Genomic DNA, 20,231 nt, shown 5'->3' with positions numbered 1-20,231 from the left:
CTAGGTCTAGAGCGGACTTTGACCTCGATAAGAAGAAGAAGGTATATCTATGCGTACGAAAAGCGACGAACGAGGTTTCTTTTCTATCCATTTTTAGCTGCTCCCTTCGTTTGGATTTTTTTTCTTCTTCATAAATTGTACTTTATAAAGAATTCAAGGGAGGAAGAGAGTTAAGAATTTATCAGGCTAAAATGGAGCTAGAGGTATCGCGATACTCGTACATATGTATGTATATGCACGCGCACGCGCATATGCGTGTGCCATCGTGAAACGACTAGCGGCAACATCGCACACCGTTTGTCGGACTCGGTGGAGTCACCGACTTTTCGAGGCCACCACCGCCACCACCACCGCCACCACCACCACCACCATCGCCACCACCAGCACCACCACCACCACCGCCAGCACCACCACCATCACCACCACCACCACCACCAACAGCGGCAGCGGCAGCCGCAGCAGCAACAGCAACATCGTCGTCTTCTTTACTGTCGCCATTTTTACCACCGTCACCGTCACCGTCACCGTCAGCGTCATCGTTACCGTCATCGTCGCCGTCGCCGTCGTTGGCTCTTATTCGTCCGCATCTCCGTTTTGATAGTCGTAGCCATAGTCTTAGTCGTCCTCGTCATAGCCGCACGTCCGTCCGTTTAAATCCATCGAGATTACGAGCGCGATCTATCGGAGCCGCGAAATACGAGCTCAAGGACGCTCGACGCTTCTCCCCTTTCCTTCGGCGACCATGAATGTCGGTCGGTTTTGCAGAGAACTTCTTTCTCATTTTTTTGTTCTCTTTCTTTCGCGTACGTCAGGGGTGGGCAACTTCTTCTCCTCCGCGAGCCGCACGATCCTCGCCGTCAATCAATCCGTTTCCCCACCGTTCACTAGCCACCAATCCATGCATCTCGTTAAAGACAAAAGCCGTGCGGCTCGCGAGGCGATAGAGGAGCCCGCTTCGACAGAGGGGGTGGGGGGATCGTCTCCTCCCATCTTACCGGAACAGGCAAATAGGAGAAAGAGCCGCATGCGGCTCGCGTGCCGCCAGTTCCCCACCCCCTACCGTACGTTCTGCAACGGTAAGTTCTCTGACGTATTTACGACGATGTCCGAGGTAGTTTCTTTCTTTCTTTCGACGGATCCTCGATGAAATCTTTTTATCTCTTACCTTTCTTCCTCTCGAAGAGATAAGCTCTTCGGGGGATCTTCTTACCGGCATCGGGGACGATGCACCGAACGAAAATGACTCATCTCGAACAGGATCGTCTTTGGCTCTCTTTCGATCTTATTCCGTTATCGTTGGCGATGCTTACGAACTTTAGGAGAAGCTCTCGCCCATTGTTCGAAACGTCGCGTCTCATGACTTTCATGCGCTACGTCTTGGCTTGACCTACCTTACTCGCGCTTTCCGTACGAGATAATGAAGCGACCCTTGCGGATAACGCTCTTCCCTTTACGCGGAATCTTTGAGCGGTGGAAACGCCTATCGATCGAATTTCTCAAGGATCGAATACGTAAACGGTCGACGGTCCTAACCGTAGAGCATATCTTGCGAATTTATCTTCCTCGGCGAGTATCGTTTCGATTCGTTAAATCTCGCTCGATGAGTCATTCGATCGAGCCGTCCGATCGGTTTGAAACTTTTACGAACGCTCGGCGAAAGTGTAAACGACGAGGCGATATCGTTGCGACCAAACTGCGCCTCGTGGATGCATCCATTGTATATAGAGTATTCCAGAACACGTGACTATTTTGGTTTTAAAATGGCGGCTGGAGGTCACCCAACCTGATTATTTTCTCGTTCGTCCGCCTTGCCTGCCCGTTTAGGTACTATCGCGATCGTCGAATCGAACGAATCGCGAAAACGTGCGACTCTTCCGTTTCGAGTTTTCGCCGTGCGTTCTTCTTATTTCTTCTTCATTTACATTTGTTTGCACGATCGGCTCGACGTTCGACGTCGATGCGCTTCCCTTCGTTGCGCGCGTCTAATCGTTTCTCTCTCTCTCTCTCTCTCGTTCTGCTTACGTCGAAAGATCTCTCAAGGTAAAGGACAAATTTTTACGAAGGGACGTCTATACGCGTGCTCGATTTCGATTTAAACGCAAACTTCGGAGGATCCATCGCGTCGTCGAATCGGCGTTTCGTACTATCTTTGCGCGTGAACTCGCAACGACGCGGTAAGGAAAAAACGAATGGAACGTATGTTCGGCGAAAGAGAACGCAGGATTCTTTGTACGTCTTTTAAGGTGTTTGTTTTTCTTTTTCCTTCTCTCTCTATCTTGCCTTTTGTTTTCTTTTTTTTTCGAAATCTAGAATAAGCGGTGAAAGCTTCGCTCGACTGCTGATTTACGTTATAAAAATTTTTAGCATCGTCGGCGCGTCGTTCCTTTTTCGACTCGGAGAGACAAATGAAACTGCATTTGTAGGAGTCGAAGTGCGCGCGCGTGGAGTGCATCGGAGCGGTATGCGTCATTCGTACAAAATTTCTTCTCGTCGGATACCACTAGGTAATATCGAGCCGTGAAAACCCGATATCGTTAGGAAAAGGTTTTAGCGCGAGTAACGTTCGCTCGTCGTATCCTTTTCCTCTTTTCGTGGATAATATTTAATTCGAAAGAAACGAGAAAGAAAATAAAAACACGTTTCTCTTTTTACCGGATATTCCGTCTTTCCTGTTTTTTCCCCCCTTTTCGTCGGATAAGATAAAAAAGCTTCCTGCAAAATAATCAGATTTTTGATGGTTACCATCCAGTTTTAGTAGGTCAAGCTACCACGTGCCGACTATGCATTTATGCTTACTAAAATACGTCAACGCTTATTTTCTGACAGCAACGCTTTGCCTTACAGATTCGGCACATCAGGCAACAAGAGGGTTCCAACAGTCATGCCGTGCAACAAGGGGAAGTATCTTCGTCGAATCCTAACATACTGTCCAACGATCAAGTTGGCCCTATCTTATTGGAGGTAAGCGAGAACGACGAGGACGGAACGGATCTCGACGCTAAGCGTCTAAATTTCGACCGATGCATTACGCTCTCGATGGTTAATTGAACGCAATCGTGCGTCGACATCGTCTTCTTCTTAGAGACTGATATTTAAGAGAAGAAGAAGAAGAAGAAGACAACAATCACCGCGTGTCGGTTAACAATCCGGAACGCGGCTTAGATCCGATCTCGATCAATTATTTGCAGGAAGTTGTTAAAAGGAGAACAGCTTGGCCACGTAAGGAAATAGTACGAGCTATGCTCGTGTACGTCTGTGTTAGGCTGATATCAAAAAGAATATTGTTCGTAAGACTATTAACAGCTTCCTACGAAAGGTGGTACCTACTCGCTTTCCTTTTCGCCCGACGACTTTTCTCTCTCTCTCTCTCTCCCCCGCCCCCCTTGTTCCATCGTATTTAACGATAGCCCCGTGTAACTGTGTATCCATATTTGCTTCTTCTTTCTTTATTTTTGCAGGCGTTAGACGGCTTCCTGTTCGTCTTAAATAGCGAGGGACGAGTGGAATACGTAACGGATAACATTACCCAGTATATCAATTATACGAAGGACGATGTATTGGGAAAGGATATATATAATATCATACATCATGGAGATCACAACACCTTCATGCCTACGTTGTTGCCCATGTCATTAGGTCGGTATCTCGATAACGAAAGCCGCGCAAACGTCGTTCGCGATCGATAATTATGTCGGGATTGGATCAACCGGGAGGATATACCTCGCGTTGATCGGGTTATCCGTTTGCCGGTAGAACGCACTCGTCGTTTCTCTCAAGAAAATTCGTTTGATTCCGTTTCTTGTTTACGATTATCACAGGCTGGACGAGCGAGCCGCAGCCTCAAACGAGGAATCGTACTTTCAATTGCCGCTTCCTGGTAAAGCCTCCCGATGACAAAGACGAGACGATGGAGGAGAAGCAACAACGGGTATCGAAATACGAGTCCATGCAAATCTGTTCGGCGCTATTGCCGAGTAATACCGAGCGACTCGAGAGCGGCGACGTGTCCTCCGAATCGCCAGACATCGGTCCTTGCGTAATGTGCGTGGCACGTAGAATACCACCGAACGAGAAGCCCGTAGGTACACCGATCGAGCAATTCACCGTTAAATTGGATACAGCGGGCAAGATCATCGCGGTCGACGTTAGTTGGTTGTCGTCCGCTTATGCCAAGTATCTGACCAAGGTAAGGGTATGTAAGACTTTTCTTTCCCACGCGACGACCGAAACCTTTGGTCATTTCCCGAGTATCGTCGTTTCTCGAATCTGCGATTGCACCTACGCAAACGCGCGCGAAGTCTGAGAGGATTTGTTCGACCCTTCAACGCACCGTTCCTCCTCCGTGGCTTCTTACAATCGGTCTCCTCGTCGTTTTGCAGGACTTGATCGGTACGACGATAAAGGATTTGTGCCACCCTCATGATCTCAATAATTTAACTGCACATTTGAACGATACGCTTCAAGTCGGAGAGAGTACGAGCGCCGTGTATCGACTGCGCGTTAGTCCTGATAAGTTCCTTAATATACAAACAAAGTCAAAACTTTTCAAAGCGAATGTGATGAACGGCCACGACACGGACTTCATGATGGCCACCAATTCCATCATAGGGTAAGTAAATCTTCCTTTCGATTCTAATCTCGACACACGACATTCGTAAACACCCGAAACGACGAACCCTCCTCCTCCCCCCACGCTACTTTCGGAGTAGTCGGTATTATTACGTCGGTCGACGAGTCGACGAAACAACGATCGCGACGATCGGGAGCGAAGCTCGGCAAACTCGGTGTACATGGCGGGGTAGGTGTTTGACGATTTTTCTTCCTTTTTTTTTTTTTTTGGTTTCTTTTCTTTCATCTCTCTATCCTGATCGAATGTAACTCAGGTTGGGTATCTTACAATTCCACAAGACTCTCCTCCTTGTACTTACTTCAAACCCTATTCTCTGTTTTATTCTCATTCGCGCGAACGAATTATTGCTTGTCACGCATCTAACCGTTTTACCGTTGATTTTATGCCACGATTTTACGAGAGCTTTGTAGGAATGCGAAATCTCGTACTCGCGTTACGTTATTGTTTCTTATCGATTGTATACGGGAATGCATGAGGCGTACTTTGAAGTATTTCTCGGTGTTGGAGATCTGGCCACTCTTGAAATTAAAATAACACTCTGTTTCTAATATCACATTGCCTTTCCTATATCGAACGTTAATACGCGTTTCCGCATCAATGGTTGAACTAATTGTAACAAGTGTAGCACGATTCAACGCTCGCTTATTTCATCGTATCAATTTCATTTAATAAGATTCGCTATCGTTACTTCGACCATCCAGCCTGTGTCCAACGATAATTTTGAAAGATCAGAAACGCTGCTATGATATCCGATCGATACGTAATATCCTATTCTCGTTCGACTGGAATTCGTTTGAAGAATACGGTGCTGTAATACGCGCGCGCGCGCACACACACACACGCACGCACGCACGCACGCACGCACGCACGCACGCACGAAACCCAGACACAACTACGAACGCTCTATATCCGTACGCACTTTCACGGTGTGCGCGTGTTCAACGTTAAGCAACGAAAAAAGCAGAAAGGCTCTGATCTAGGTCGAAATTTCGCTTCAATGAACAGTAGTGCGGAGTATCGTTGGTCTCGCTCCCTCTTTCAATCTGTCTTGGCTGTTCCAGGAAACGAGGAGCAGACGGATTAAAAGTTTGGCTTCGATAAACTAGTCGATTTTTTTTTATGGGGGAGACCCGAGGGCGCGCACACTGTTCACTGAAGGACGATGAAATCCGTACAAGACATATACACGCATATATACTCGTACACTGCGTATCATTGCACATAGAAAAAAAACAAAAAAAATTGTACAAGATCTAGCGTTAAGAGATATGGTGCTAACTGGCAGAGATACATGTGTTTTGGTTTTTGTCCATGATAGGGACAATGACTTAACGCCTATCGAGGGTGGTCAGCTTTCCAACAACAAAGTGTGCTCGGGACATTCTAGTAACCGTTGTGCGAATAATAGTAATAATAATAATGGTAACAATAACAATAACGTGGGTGGCCTGTTGATGTCCGTGGCACATCTGAACGGTCAAGTGAGTGGTATCAGTGGTGGTCGTGGATTGACGGGGACGACGCACGTTGCTACGTCGTCGAACTCGATCGCCTTTAGTACCGGCGATTCTTGCAACTCGTTAGCGTCACTAAGTACGAGTAATTCGTTCAACCACTTTTCGGGGAGCATGGACTTGGAATTCGAGCTCTTCCGCGGTTCGACATGGGACTTGGACGGTAGCGGTGGTTGGCCGGAAAGGCCCGAGTCGAGAGGAAGCGGGCCAACAGATTCGCGACCACCCTCTCAGCCAGCCCCGACATCGCCGAGTCCCCAGGGAGGAGGAACGTTTTCCTCTAATTCAGCGGTGCCGTCTCACTGCAGTCCCCTACGCGCTTTCAGCCCGTCGTCTTCGGTCAACGCGGCGCACACCTTCAGTAATTCCTTCCCGTTCAGTCCGCTACAGGAATCGCAGTCGTCGTCGACGTTGACCGGCAACAACGCGGCTGCGGCCGCCGCTGCCGCGGCCGCGGCCGCGGCCGCTGCCTCGGCTGCCAACAACACCGGCGTCAACAGCAACGTCAATGGAAACGGCGCCACTTCCGTAGCCATCGCGGCCGCCGCGACGGCCCCGGTCATTCTGCCTGGACTCAATGCCAAGAGGATCGAGGAAGGAAAGAGCGGATGCCCTACCAGCGGCACGATGGACAACGCGACCGCGAGGACGAATGCCTCCACGCCCGCCGAAACTCAAAATAGTGTCGTGTCCACCGAGTCCGGTAGACTCAGAAACTTGTTAACGAAAGGCTCCAGTGCTAGTGAGGACAGTCAGGACAATGCGAATAACGATTCGGACAACCAAAACAAACACAGGATATTGAAAATTTTGTTGAATCAGCAAGACGAGGACGATTATCATTCTGAACACAACAACAAAATGAGGACGAGTCCTAGCAACATGCCAAAACCGAATATGGAGCATTCCAAATCTTCTCTTGGAAACAATATGCTTCTGCAGGTGATTCCCTCTTATTCTTAATCCTCCGCGTTTCTTTGTACTTTCTCTTATCTCATCTTGGAGTATATCTTTATGCGCGCGCCAAGCCGCTCCTCCTCCTCCTTCGTTAGATCCTATGCTAAAGATGTTTGTATTTCAAGTTACTAAATGAGAAAAATGACGACGAGGACGAGGAGGCCCGGGCCGGATTGAAAAAGAGGAACGAACTTCTTCAACAGTTATTGAAGGATCAGGACGAGGAGAGGAAATTACAGGAGCAACAGGTATACATATATCGTCTCTTACGCAACGACGACACAGGAGGTTTCAAATTGGCTCGACTCTTTTGCTAAACTTTCTTTCCCCCTCCCTCCTTTCCTTCCTTCCGTCTTTTCCTTTCTTCGTATCGTTCTCTCTTCTTCTTACGTCGTTTCTTTTCTCTTTTCTTCGCACGTATCAGACCCGGGACGACGATCCTCTTTTGCGGAGTCTTGGATTTCGGAACAGTACCCCTTCACCGTCACAATCGGGAAGCGATCACAGCGGGCTCGGCAGTACCGCTCAAGTGGGCCAGAAAAGACCGGGCGACGATGGCGATCTCAATATAGCCGTTAAACGGCCGATGGATGGTTCGCACCAGGTGTCTTCTACGGGTACCAATGCTTCGACGAACGCGACGAGCAAACTATGGGAGAAAAACAAAATGTTGGCTTCGTTGTTGGCAAAACAACCGCCTCAACCAACAACCATACCACCTATTCCCGCGTCTGTGATATCGGCAACGCCGCAAGTAAATACTTGGGATATCTTAGTCTTATATATTATTAGACCGGAAACGGCTACACAAGTGCGTAACCGGCTTACTTACGTACGCCTTACTTTACTTTTAGGATAAACTTCCACGTGGCGGTGGTAGTAGCGATCGCTTAAAGCAACACCAGTCCCAACAGCAACAGCAGCAGCAGCAGCAGCAGCAGCAACAGCAGCAGCAGCAGCAGCAGCAGCAGCAGCAGCAGCAACAGCAGCAGCAGCAGCAGCAGCAGCAACAACAGCAACAGCAACAGCAACAACAACCGTGGACAGGTGGCCACATGCAAACGGTCGGTGGGAACAATGCGATCACAACGACGGCTACTTCGGCTCGTACTCCTCTCCAAAGCCAATCGAGACAACTACCTCGTCAAGCAACCAACACCTACCTCAGTCACATGCTAAGTCAGGTAACTTTTTCAAACGATTCGTCCAGCTCCGCGCGTAAACGTTCGTTACTCGTTCTAATATATTCGATAAACAGCAACAAAGGCCGCAATTGGGTCAAGTGGATTCGGAATTTGGAGATAGCGGAGAATACCGTCAAACGTGTACCGACCCGACTACTTGGGATAACCAATCGTCCGATCCAGATCTCTCCGATATTTTGGATCAAGTTATCGAATTTGTTCCGGACGAAGCTATCACAGGTAACTGTCGCAAGAATTGATTGATTTCATTTAACGCCGACGAACCAGACTTTGAGGTGCTCGATCCGTACACTTTCGCTGTCGCGGCAGTAACGTTGTTGTTAACGCTTTACGTACTTTGTATCGCATATGTGTGTATATGTTCGTGCGCGCGCGCACACACACATATCCGTACGAAAAGAAAAGAAAAGAACATTCCTCGAAGATGTCGAGCGTGACAGCGAAAGTATTGCGATTATAGATATTGTAATTTTGATTCAATAGATTCGTCTGCGATAGCAAACCTCCTGGACGTTATCGAGGCACCGCAAAACAATGCCATGAATGAAAAAATGGCAATAAACGCTATCCAGAAGTCGTTGATGTTATGCGAAACTGCCGTAAATCCAACGTCTTCCACCATAACCATACCTGGCACGCCTCCCGCTTATTCCACCGCGGTAAGTCCTCGTCATATTTGTAACATCGACCTTCTACGTTGTTTACTTGGTGCGAATTTAACCCTTACGGTTCCAGTTGGTAACGACACCCGTGACGACGAGTCATAGTTACCAACCACCTCCGATGTATCAACAACAAGCGAGGATGAGGTTCAACGCTCAGTTGGTCGTGAGGCAGACTACCGCGCAGTTTACGCAACAACAGCAGCTGCAGTTGCAACAGCAGCGCAGTAAACTGATACAACAGCAACAACAGCAACAATTGAAGCAAAGATTGCTGCAGCAACAACAGCAGCAACAACTGCTCATCCCATCGAACGCAACAGCGACGGACCAAATAACGACTGGCATACATAATATCGATAATCTATTAAATAATACCGTTGCGCCAAACGTATCTCTACAGGTATCTCTACGATAATTTCCTTTCGCGATCGAGAATAGAGAAGATCGAGTTTGACGATTAACGAGCCGTTCGTTTCGTTTCCGCAGCGATCGAGCGTCCCTGACTCCCAAGTTTCTCCGGGTTACGGGGGATCCGTCCAGATCACTTCCGGTCACCGACTCGCTCATTCGTACTCTCACCCATCGACGTTACCACAACAGTGAGTATTTTCTTTTTTCGGACGCAATCGATCTTAATTTGATCTCGATCGGTCGTACTTGACGAATCTTTCTCTTTGTATAGTCCCATTGTGAATAATAATTTTAACAGCGGTCAACAAGTGTCAGCAGCAGCAGCGAGACTCTCGCCGCATTCTCCTGCGAACATATTGTCGTTTTCTCATCCGCAACCGTTGTCACCTCGGGTAACGCAAGTGAGTAGCCTCTTCTTTGGTATCTTTGGGTGAGGTCGGGAGGGAGGTCAGCGTGTCGAGACCGTCTCGATGAATTGCATTATCGTTTTTGTGACGTAGGGCAATTACGGCACCACTCCGAGGTTATTTAACGTTAACCAGGTGAGATCTCAGCAACAACCGACCGCGCAACAACAACTACAGCAACAGCAGAGGTCGATGCCTTCGCCTGGAACTCCAGCCTCAGCAAGGCAATCCCCGTTTCCTGCCGAAACCTTTCCCCCACCCACGTCTCCTACCGCCAGCCAATTTCCACCCGGTCCAAATCCCGGTGCTCCTAATCCTACTGCCCAGTATCGCTTGCAACGGACCACGTCGACGCCTTCTGCGACGACTCAGTTGCCAGGTAAGGACTTACGTCCGTCTAACAGTTCGCTCACTTTTTTTTTTTTATTATCGTCCGTTCTTTTTTATCATCGTTACATTCGTTAAACATCGTACCAAACGTTGCTGTATATCCACATCGATAAGACTTTCGTTTCCCCCGATGTGTCTGTCAAGGACGCGTCTGACGATAAAACGTATGTAGGTTGACGAATGAGGATGTGCGGCCGTTAAGATATTTTATTAGACGGTATATATTTCATGTTGACGTATCTGTAATAAAGTTATGTTAGTAATGTCAGTGTAACGTGAGTATTCTGGTTCTTTGTACGAAACTTCTTTTTTTTATTTTTTATTTTTTTTTTATTTTTATTCTTTTTTCTATCTTTTTTTTTCTTCTTTTTTTTCTCTCCTTTTTTTTCTCTCGATCTCTCTCGTTCTATCCTCTTGGAATTTTTTACGTTGAAAGTGCAACGAGTGCGTTCCTAAGAGTGATGTAATTTTCTTCGTACTAACTAAGACGAAGTGTATCTATGGTCTCAATTTACGAAGATGTGTTCGTGATGAATCAAATGATATGTACTGTGTCAAAAGTATCGTCGTTGTAAGAGCTTCGTTGTGAGTAATTGATGCATTCCATTTTACATCTTCTTGCTTCGAAATTCATGAAACGTAGATCGTAGTTTAAGAGACTTCTTTTTACCTACTACCCAGTGAATTGTATTACGTCGAAGATAATAGTTACGTCTTCGTTGATTCTGTATGATTCGATTATACAGACTGACATGTCACTTGTACAAAGTAACGATATAACGTAAACGCTAATGTATATTCGGAATCGATGTGAACGGAGGTAGATCGTTCTGTGAGGGGTAAGTATATCACTGTTCCAAATACATACTTTTAATAATTACTGAATTAGCATCGAATTATGGATACATGGATATGTATATGTATGTATGTATATATATACACATATGTATATACACGCACACATATGCGTCTTCTCCTGATTTTACGAAGCATACGATTTTATAGAAATGCGATTTGAAGACTTAAAGTCATTGGAATGAGATTAAAGTCCAAGTTAAACTTTTCGCAAGATTGAAAAGAATTACAAGTATATCGAAAGATCGAACGAGCCGTATCAACCGTGCTAATCCTAATTTAGCGATCGATCAAAGTTAGATTCGTCGCGTTAAAGTAAAAGGCAAGAAGATAGACATAATTAATGTTGCAGGTGGGGTTGGTTCGCCCCGACACTATGGCGGAGTGAACAAGGAACAACCTCTTCTTTCACCTAGTCATCCACATTCGGGTTGCCCCGCAACACCGACTCACAATCAACACAATGCCACCAATACCCAACACTTCTCGAATCAACAACATTCTTCTATGATATACCACACGACCGCCAATACTATCAACACACCAGATATGCAGAACAATCAGTTCTGTTACGATCGGACGTCCGTACCACTCTATTCTTCTGGGGATACGCAGGATGTCAGGTCACTGCCTCCCGGTAATCCTGTCAATCACCACATGGGTGGTAAGTCATATGACCTCTTAATGTCATGTGACCATCACTTCGCCATCATTACACTCCTTACCCAAAAATATTGTACCACTGGGAGGTACCAGGCATGAGATTGGTACATGGAAGCACATCATTCTTTCACGACACCCATCCAGACATTCAAATGTACATATCGCAATCGTTTTGAGATAATCGCTATAATCACGAGTCGATGTAATTTTGTCTTAACGCGAACATTCGAATCTTGTTTCATCAAACGTCAGGATATATTTATTGCGGCCAAACGACTGTCTTCGACGACGACTAAATTTATGTTTATATAAATTCTCGTGGTCGAGAAGGATCGCTTGATGGTTACTATGCGTTACAACGCTATGTTTCGTACATTCGGCTACTTTTATCACGAGTAATGAATTTTGTATATATATATCAACGAAAATACGCTTTTTTCATCTTGTACTCGAAAACTATGTTTCTCTAATGTCCGTCCACCATATACGTGCTTTTTTTTTCTTTTTCTTTTTTTTTCTCTTCGTGAAAGCGATCCTACGTTTTACTTAATAACAACCATTGTCTCGAATCCTTTATATCGTGCTGGTGTTAAAGTTGACACGATATTTGCTTTATAACATTTCTTTATGTACGAAACAAAGCATTATTGGCCGCTGAAAATCGTAGAACAAGATTTGCTTTCGCATCCATACTCGTTCCAACGTTTCTACGCTTATCATTCATTTATTTGGCTATTTCATGAAACACATATCTAACTACGTTGTAAATAATATATCATCATTTTCAATAGTAATTCCAACGGATAACGCTCTTGCGAATATGTAACCCCCAAAGGCTCTAGGTCATTTGGAATGATAATTAAACGATACTCCCATCACTTTGTATTAAGAAGCATTCTCTCTCTCTCTCTCTCTCTCTCTCTCTCTCTCTCTCTCTCTCTCTCTCTCTCTCTCTCTCTCTCTATTTCTCTCTCTATCTCTCTCTCTTATAGCGCATGATGCACCGCTATCAAGTTTTGAAAAAATAGTACGTATTCGAACACGTCGACGTTCCAAAATCTAATCTTAGTTATTGAGAGATGATTATTGCCTGTACAATGCATTTTTTTGTCACGAAACATGTACTAGGTCTTTTCTAATATCCCATTGATAGTAGATACCGTAGTAATTACACTGTGCTTTAGTAAATACCTCAGCACCAATTATCTTCGGTACACCTTCGCATCGTATTCACTTGCACTACTTTCGAATGTTAGTTCTTACCATTTCGATGAAAGATGCGGAGATTTCTTATTTAATTAGTCAATTCTTTAATTGTAGACCAGAAAAAGGGTTATACGAAAGCCTAACGTTTGGTATGCTTCTAATATATCAAGAAACTAATAGCGTTTCGTCTCATTAATTTCCATCCTGCATCGTGGATCTATATTCATAACTCCTTAATAAATTATTCTTGCGGAGATTACCTTTTTTACATACTTGGTTTTAATCAAACGAGAGAGATATGGATATAGACCATTTACTCTTCGTGTGCTCGTGATTTAACGCATCGTGACGATAGTTGGGCCGATGTACGTATTCTCTCTATAAACGCGTACTACTTTGTACATACACACACACATATATATATATATATGTGTATATATATATTTATTTATTTGCTTTTAATTAGTATTTATTACGAATAATGATACTGAAAATGTTTTTTTGAAGCGTAGAATTATATCGGCACAGCTCTGTGTATATGAGACCATGTTATTAATGGAAACAGCAATGCAAGAGGTTCATCCGAAAGATGTACATCATCTAAATCATCCTTTCATTACTCTCCTGTGTTCACCTATGTACAGTAACGCTTTGATGTAAAACAGTAATCTTAAGTATCACTTATTTATAAGCACGGTGGAAAAGATTTACTAACGACGAGGTTCATCCTTATTAAGTAGATATATATTAGAGAACACGAACGTTTCGTAAACGATCAAACTCGATATTCCTTTCGATGCTCTAAATATTTGCTGGTATAATCCGTGTTAGAAATCGAATCTTATTGAACTCTGAATATTTGTTTTCGAGCTATCGATTTGAGAAATTACAGTTTTAAAACAGTTGCGAAAGTTGTTCGACACACGTTTCAATGGAAAAAATTGAAATCGAACTCTGAAAGAATCGAAGAAAAAGATTTATGGAAAAAGGAAAAAAAGAAAAAAAAAGAAAGTAGGATCGATGTCATGGATGTTAACAAAATGTAAATATCCCATTGTGTAATAAAAAAGAAACAATACCCTGTCCCTCGATCGATTTACAGGAGAATTTTTTATGCTTACGATATAGGAAGTGAATTGTTCAGCCATTGTAAGACATTCTCTGCACGATCCTTTACATTATATTTCGTTATTTTGAAGAAAGGTGTGAGGGTAATTAAGATACGACGTAATTGAGATGCACAAAACCAATAATATTCTTTCTATTCTATGTTTTGTTTTTCCCCTTTTAATAGAACCCGATCGTTCTAACGGTAAAACAACGAACAAGAAAGAGAGAAATTATCTTTCTCATTCGACGTTAATCAATGTAAAAGTGATGAAACTTATTGATTTTGTCGTAGGTAATGCAAGTACCACCGGAAGTATGACGTCAGAATTCGTTCGGCAAGAATTAAGGGCTATAGTGGGAGCGAGGACGCAACAACAGCAGCAACAACAAAGGGTACCCAACAGTATACCTAACAATCTTTCTGGTCAAGTTTCTCAGGACGATTTGGAAGCACTTGGTTTGACATTCGAAATGTCCACTGCAGGTATAAACGTTAATAACAAATTTTCTTATCGTGACTTTGTTACATGTCGATTTGATTTCACATTCGTAGGATGGTACGATCTTAATAGGTTTCAGTAAAACGTCTTCTTCGGAAGACACGTCGTTTCGTTTTCTTACAGTTTTTCTTTTTTTTATGTTTTTTTTTTTTTTCTATTCTCATTAGAAATTTCGTGATCGTTGATACAGCGACGATCTTTTCGTTTCTCGAAATTAAGGCTTAGGGTGAAAGTGATTTCGTAAATGTTGCGTGTTAGAAATAATAAACTAATCGAATAAATTCATGATGGCTTGTAAGGGGATTAATCGATTCTGTGTGTTCTATCTTTTAAGCAGAAAGTAGCAATGAAAGTATATATTTTTATTAGTACAATTAATAAGACCGACGTTTTTACCTTACGACGAACTTATCGTTCATTTTAAGTACTGTGAAAAAGTATTACAGGCAGTTGTAAGCGTAAAGAACACAATCTTATTCTATATTCAGGCAAAGGCATAAAGAATTCTTTGGTTGAAACTTGAAGGGATAGAAATCTCAAGAACGTTAATCTTTTTCTTTTTTACGTCGAACGTACGTTATTTCATGCATGCGGACAGTTAGGTAAATCAGTAGTTAGGTAAATTCATCATCAGTTTTATGATATCGTACGGATTACGATTATGTATGTACATATATACATATAAAAACTGCATATATATGTATAAAAATTGATATCGACGTTATGGACATTGACAGCATTAGACTGAACATTATTTCAGAATTCAATATATTTATTTCAAATATACGTACGTATAGACACGAGTAATACTATCATTAGGTTTTGTCGTTAAATATTTTAATCGTCGAATCAGATTTACCGAACGCGTCACGTTTATGAAAGAAAATTGAGAAAGGAAAAAAATACTTGTGAGGTAGATTTTTTCTTAGAAAGGCATAACATTGCAATTGAAGTAACTCTGGTAACGCGTGCTGTTACAATGTCCCAACTAGGTGAGACTGTGGTTAACGATGGCCCTGCCAAGAGCTGGGCCATTGGGAGTACCGGAAGTGCCCCCTCATCCTCCAGGGTAAGACCCTTCCGACAATTACTCTTACGTACTTTGATTTTTATTTATGCTATGTCTACCCTCTTTATGCTTTGCTTCAAACTGTATTCGCTGCACGATATATTCATTAACGATTTCTAATTCTTCGCACTGAGCGTTAGTACGTACTAGGGAAAAGGTAGATCTCTTTGCAATCTCTCTTTCTCTCTCTCTCTCTCTTTCTCTCTCTTTCTCTCTATTTTACTCTACTCTACTCTACTCTACTCTACTCTCTATATCTTTAACTATCGCATGTCATTCTATTCTTCTTTAATTTATCGCTATACTAGTTTCATTTCGTTGTAATTTAAAATTTGTTTCAATTAATATCCATTGAGTTTAATACTTAGTGTTAATTTTCATATGAAATTGTATATAAGTCGATATTTGCATTCCTTTGTAATTTTATTACGATAAAATGATAGTTTTCTAATTGAAAAAGGAGAGAGAAAGAAAGGAAATGTGAGAAAGAAAGAGAAAGAGAGTAGTTATCAATGGTCAGTTGTACGACTCTCTCTCTCACTGTCTTTCTCTTTTTTTCTTTTCGTAGGGTGAATTTCTTCTTATCTATTGGCGTTATGCGAATGTGTTGTGTGACGTTTACACGAGGATCGAGTTTATGTTTCGTTCATCGCAAAGTGATGATTTTGTAAGCTTTACCGCAATTAGAGTAATTACACTGCCGATATATCGTATCGTAATGCTTTTTCACAGGAAACTTATTGAAATGATTTATAAATAAATCTAAAATTGGAGTAGGCGTTCTCCTTGCATGATGACGTGTCACACAATAGTAGATTTGCATTGGTACAGCGAGACGACATAAAACTATATTTTAATATCTTTACAAAAATCGTTCATGATAGGTCGAAATAACTCCTGCTTCGCGTAGTGAAGTCGTTGCTTTTTAAAAAAATGCATAGAAAATTCCTCTTGTTTAAATATTTATTTTCTTCTTTCTTCGCATTAATTCGTAGAGGCTTATAGGAGAGTTTTAAACGATCAGCTAATTATTAGATTTTAATTTTGTGTTATTCGATGGTAGCAACTTCGGTTGTTCTTGGCTATCTTTCTCTCTTTCTCTTTCTCTGTTGGAACAAAGAACGCAGATCGAAAAGAAACCTGTTCGTTCTTATCGTTGACAAACATAATCCTTTTTTTTCTTTTCTTTTCTTTTTTTCTTCTTTTAGACTACTATGGAGGAAGCGGTCCGAGGTGATCCCAAATCATCGTTGCTACAGAAGCTGCTGTCCGAGTGACTGCGGGCTACACTGTTGGACGGTAAAGGATTATGTGTGATATACGTTTGAAGAGGCAAGAAAAATAAATAAAAAGAAAATAAATAAATAAGAACGAAGAGAAGAATAAGAAAATCGAAGCCTGAAAAGAAAGGCTGCTGTCAAAGATGCATTATACGCGCTATACGTAATGGGTACTATTGTATTATATGTAAACGTTTAACATACGAAGTCAGTATTCAGATACGTATCACCAAATACAATGCAAAGCTCTAGTGCGCGGCGCTCTCTAGAACCTTTTCGTTCATCGTGATAATCCGTGATGGAAAAGGAGCTTTTTTTCTTGCAAAAACAGCATCTGTCGTTTTATCCGAACTCGAAGGACCAAAAGTTTTCGTTTCTACGTTTGGCTGTGTCGAGACTTTTGTTGGTATTGATGTGAGTGAGTGCGTACGTGTTACGGCTGTCATTGCTTGGACCATTTGTTTAACACGATATCGTGTTGTTGATTTTTTTTTTTCTTTTCAACACGAAAAAAGATATTTAGATGGGCAAATCAAGAAAGAGAGGAAAAAGATGATGAGGCTGTATGTGACATAACGATGGACATGGGAATTAACGATGAGCGTTGATTAGATTTAATTTACTCTATCTGTTGTAACGAAAGGAAAGGAATTACGATAGAATTGCACGTCGCCATGCTACAATAATTCATTATTTTATATATATATGTATATATATATGTGTGTGTATATATATGTGTGTGTGTATGTGTGTGTATATATATATATATATCATTATATATATATATAAACACGTTATACACAATACAGAGACACGTACACAAAACACACGTTCACATATAGAAAACCTTTCTCGGGGCGTCCCAGCTTCTTCGAGCGATATTAGATGTATAAAAAGTATAATATCGGCGATGAATTCACGTTTTACTCCCCGAATCAATGGCGCACGTGTTCTCCGTCGATATTTCGTTTGATATCGCTGAAAGAAAAGAAAACTACGTAGGTACCTCAAAGGTATACTTTACTATACCACTGGCTGTTGAACATAAAACTATTTATAGGTTTAATTATTGTACACAGAAGAATAGAGCACTATCATGTATTCTCTTAATTTAACATCTTTTTGACTATTACATTATGAATAATATATTTGTGATTGTAAGAATCTGCAACCAAAATGTGACAAAGAATACTTGTTGTTGTTAATATGATTATAACTATTATTATTTTATTTTATTTTATTAATATTATTGACATCATCATTATCATTATTACCAATATTATTGTTGCAATTACTATATTATTATAAGATTAAGGTTTATTATTATTATTATTATTATTATTATTATTATTATTATTATTATATTATTATTATTATTATTATTATTAATATTATTATTATTTTATTAATATTGATATTATTGAACACTTGGCGTATGCGTATTTCTATTTGATAGTAAGAGTACCTTTATATCAATATAAATATATTGTATGAATGTATATGTATATATATGTATATTAATTTATATACGTGTTATATATAAGTAATTGCTCGATAGATTATTTATATATAATTACTATATAAACTTACGTATATTTATATATGTATACGTGTGAAGAAATGAAATCAATCTTCTATTTTGCATAGCTCGGTAATTCTCTTTTGGATCTTAGATGCACACTGAATTACTTCTAAATGACATCTGTTGTTATATAAATGAGAAAACTTCTAATTACAATACTATATGTGTACACACACGTGAAGTGTGTATATACATATACATACATATGAAAGAAATCTCACGCAAGTGTCTTATTTTTTCAGGAAGTTCACCATTTACTAGATTTGGAAGAAATTGCGACGAAGCGTATATATTGTGAAATATGCATCGGTATGATAGATATTAAAGATTAGAAATTATGTTTGGTAGAAATATATATATATATATATATCGAAAAAACAAAAAAAAAGGATTGAAATGTTTCGATTGCTTTTGAAGTACGATATAATTTAAAGAGAGATATGTTGTAAAAAGAGAGCCTGCATAGCATGCCTTCTAAAGATTACGTTTTATCGTTTACACGTCCGATAATCATAGAACTTTGAAATACATTTACATTTGTTGTACTTTTTTCTTTTTTCTTTTTTTTTATATTACAGAAAGTTGTTTATAACTTTCGATCTTTTATGCTGTGGTATTTTCACGAATTATTATTATATCGTCTAATGTTTCTTAAGATTACGAAAAGATCTCGATTAGAAAATTTTATTGTTACCGTTCGTGTTATTTTTATGAAAGAAAGAAGTAATGTCGTATGTATCGCTGAAAGATGGCAAAATCGAATTTAAAAAGGCTACGAATTGCTTCGAAAGTTAAGGCGTTACGTGGAAATGTTTAAAGCGATTTAAAAATACGCGAGCCCAAAATGAAAAATATATACGATTGTTGATTCTATTTTTTTTTCTTTTCTCTTATATAAATATATTGTATGTATATCATCTCTCGTATACACGATCTTAGACATTTCAAGCTTGTTTTGCTTTTAATATGAATGTAATTAAAAAATTTTTCATCGGCGTTATATAGATAGTGTATTAATCAATCAAATTACGCTCAGTATGATTTTCTTCGAGCTACACGATGAACATTCAACGTCGTTCTCCGTTGCATTTTCTTCCAATCGAAACAGTTACAAAGTTATAATCTCTGTAAAACACATTCGTGAGGTACTCTGAATATGTACACGTACATACATAGAAAAAGAAAAAAGAGCGTGGGAGAAAAAAAGGAGATCGAGCGAGCGAGAGAGCGAGAGCGAGAGCGAGAGAGAGAGAGAGAGAGAGAGAGAGAGAGCGAGAGAGAGAAAGAGAGAGTGTGTGTGTGTGTGAGAGAGAGAGCGAGCGAGAAAGAGACATGTACTCATCTTTACACATGTGTACATGTACGTACGTATAAATTTATATAAATACGTACGTACGTGTACGTGTATAGCCACGCGTGTGTCTCCTGTTACGTGTGTGTTTGCGGTTGAGAGGAGAGTGTATGGGCGCGTCCGGTGCGCGTGAGTGTTCGTAAATTCGCGCGCTCGTACGCGCATGTACGTAGCGAATTACGTCATATAGATAGATCATATGTGCTTTCTAATGATGAATAATTTTATAAATATAAATATAATACCGATTTTATCGTTTATCATTTATTTCGGGATCGAATCGTCTATCGAGTTTATCGACAAATTTTGTCTCCTTTCGTTGGCTGATAATTTTTCCTTCGTTAAAAAAACATTCATTTTACGTATCGATGGAAAGAAAATTTTTCATTACGGGAGCGACAGAACTTTTCGATAAACTTGATGCGACGGATGGAAG

General features: G+C 41.2%; 1 protein-coding gene across 16 annotated transcripts in view; it reads left to right on the top strand.

Moving 5' to 3' along the window:
• LOC127070603 (nuclear receptor coactivator 2-like) overlaps positions 1 to 20,043 on the top strand; it is a 39,753-nt gene extending 19,710 nt beyond the window's left edge. For 8 of the 16 annotated variants that reach the window (XM_051008772.1, XM_051008778.1, XM_051008773.1 and 5 more), the window contains 18 exons: positions 2,845 to 2,961; positions 3,459 to 3,636; positions 3,819 to 4,192; positions 4,380 to 4,609; positions 5,949 to 7,086; positions 7,227 to 7,349; positions 7,526 to 7,855; positions 7,956 to 8,285; positions 8,360 to 8,525; positions 8,790 to 8,965; positions 9,042 to 9,371; positions 9,458 to 9,570; positions 9,654 to 9,783; positions 9,883 to 10,168; positions 11,387 to 11,698; positions 14,306 to 14,497; positions 15,506 to 15,582; positions 16,791 to 20,043. In XM_051008772.1, coding sequence (XP_050864729.1) covers positions 2,845 to 2,961; positions 3,459 to 3,636; positions 3,819 to 4,192; positions 4,380 to 4,609; positions 5,949 to 7,086; positions 7,227 to 7,349; positions 7,526 to 7,855; positions 7,956 to 8,285; positions 8,360 to 8,525; positions 8,790 to 8,965; positions 9,042 to 9,371; positions 9,458 to 9,570; positions 9,654 to 9,783; positions 9,883 to 10,168; positions 11,387 to 11,698; positions 14,306 to 14,497; positions 15,506 to 15,582; positions 16,791 to 16,859 — 4,671 coding nt within the window. In that variant the 3' untranslated portion in view covers positions 16,860 to 20,043. The remainder of the gene's footprint in view (positions 1 to 2,844; positions 2,962 to 3,458; positions 3,637 to 3,818; positions 4,193 to 4,379; positions 4,610 to 5,948; positions 7,087 to 7,226; positions 7,350 to 7,525; positions 7,856 to 7,955; positions 8,286 to 8,359; positions 8,526 to 8,789; positions 8,966 to 9,041; positions 9,372 to 9,457; positions 9,571 to 9,653; positions 9,784 to 9,882; positions 10,169 to 11,386; positions 11,699 to 14,305; positions 14,498 to 15,505; positions 15,583 to 16,790) is intronic. The other 8 variants (XM_051008769.1, XM_051008781.1, XM_051008770.1 and 5 more) reach the window with 8 other exon arrangements.
• The last annotated feature ends 188 nt before the right edge of the window (positions 20,044 to 20,231 follow it).

Source organism: Vespula vulgaris, chromosome 19 (genome assembly GCF_905475345.1).
Source record: "Vespula vulgaris chromosome 19, iyVesVulg1.1, whole genome shotgun sequence".
Taxonomy (NCBI): domain Eukaryota; kingdom Metazoa; phylum Arthropoda; class Insecta; order Hymenoptera; family Vespidae; genus Vespula; species Vespula vulgaris.
Note: the sequence above shows the minus strand (reverse complement) of the source record. Positions and strands in the feature narration are given on the sequence as shown.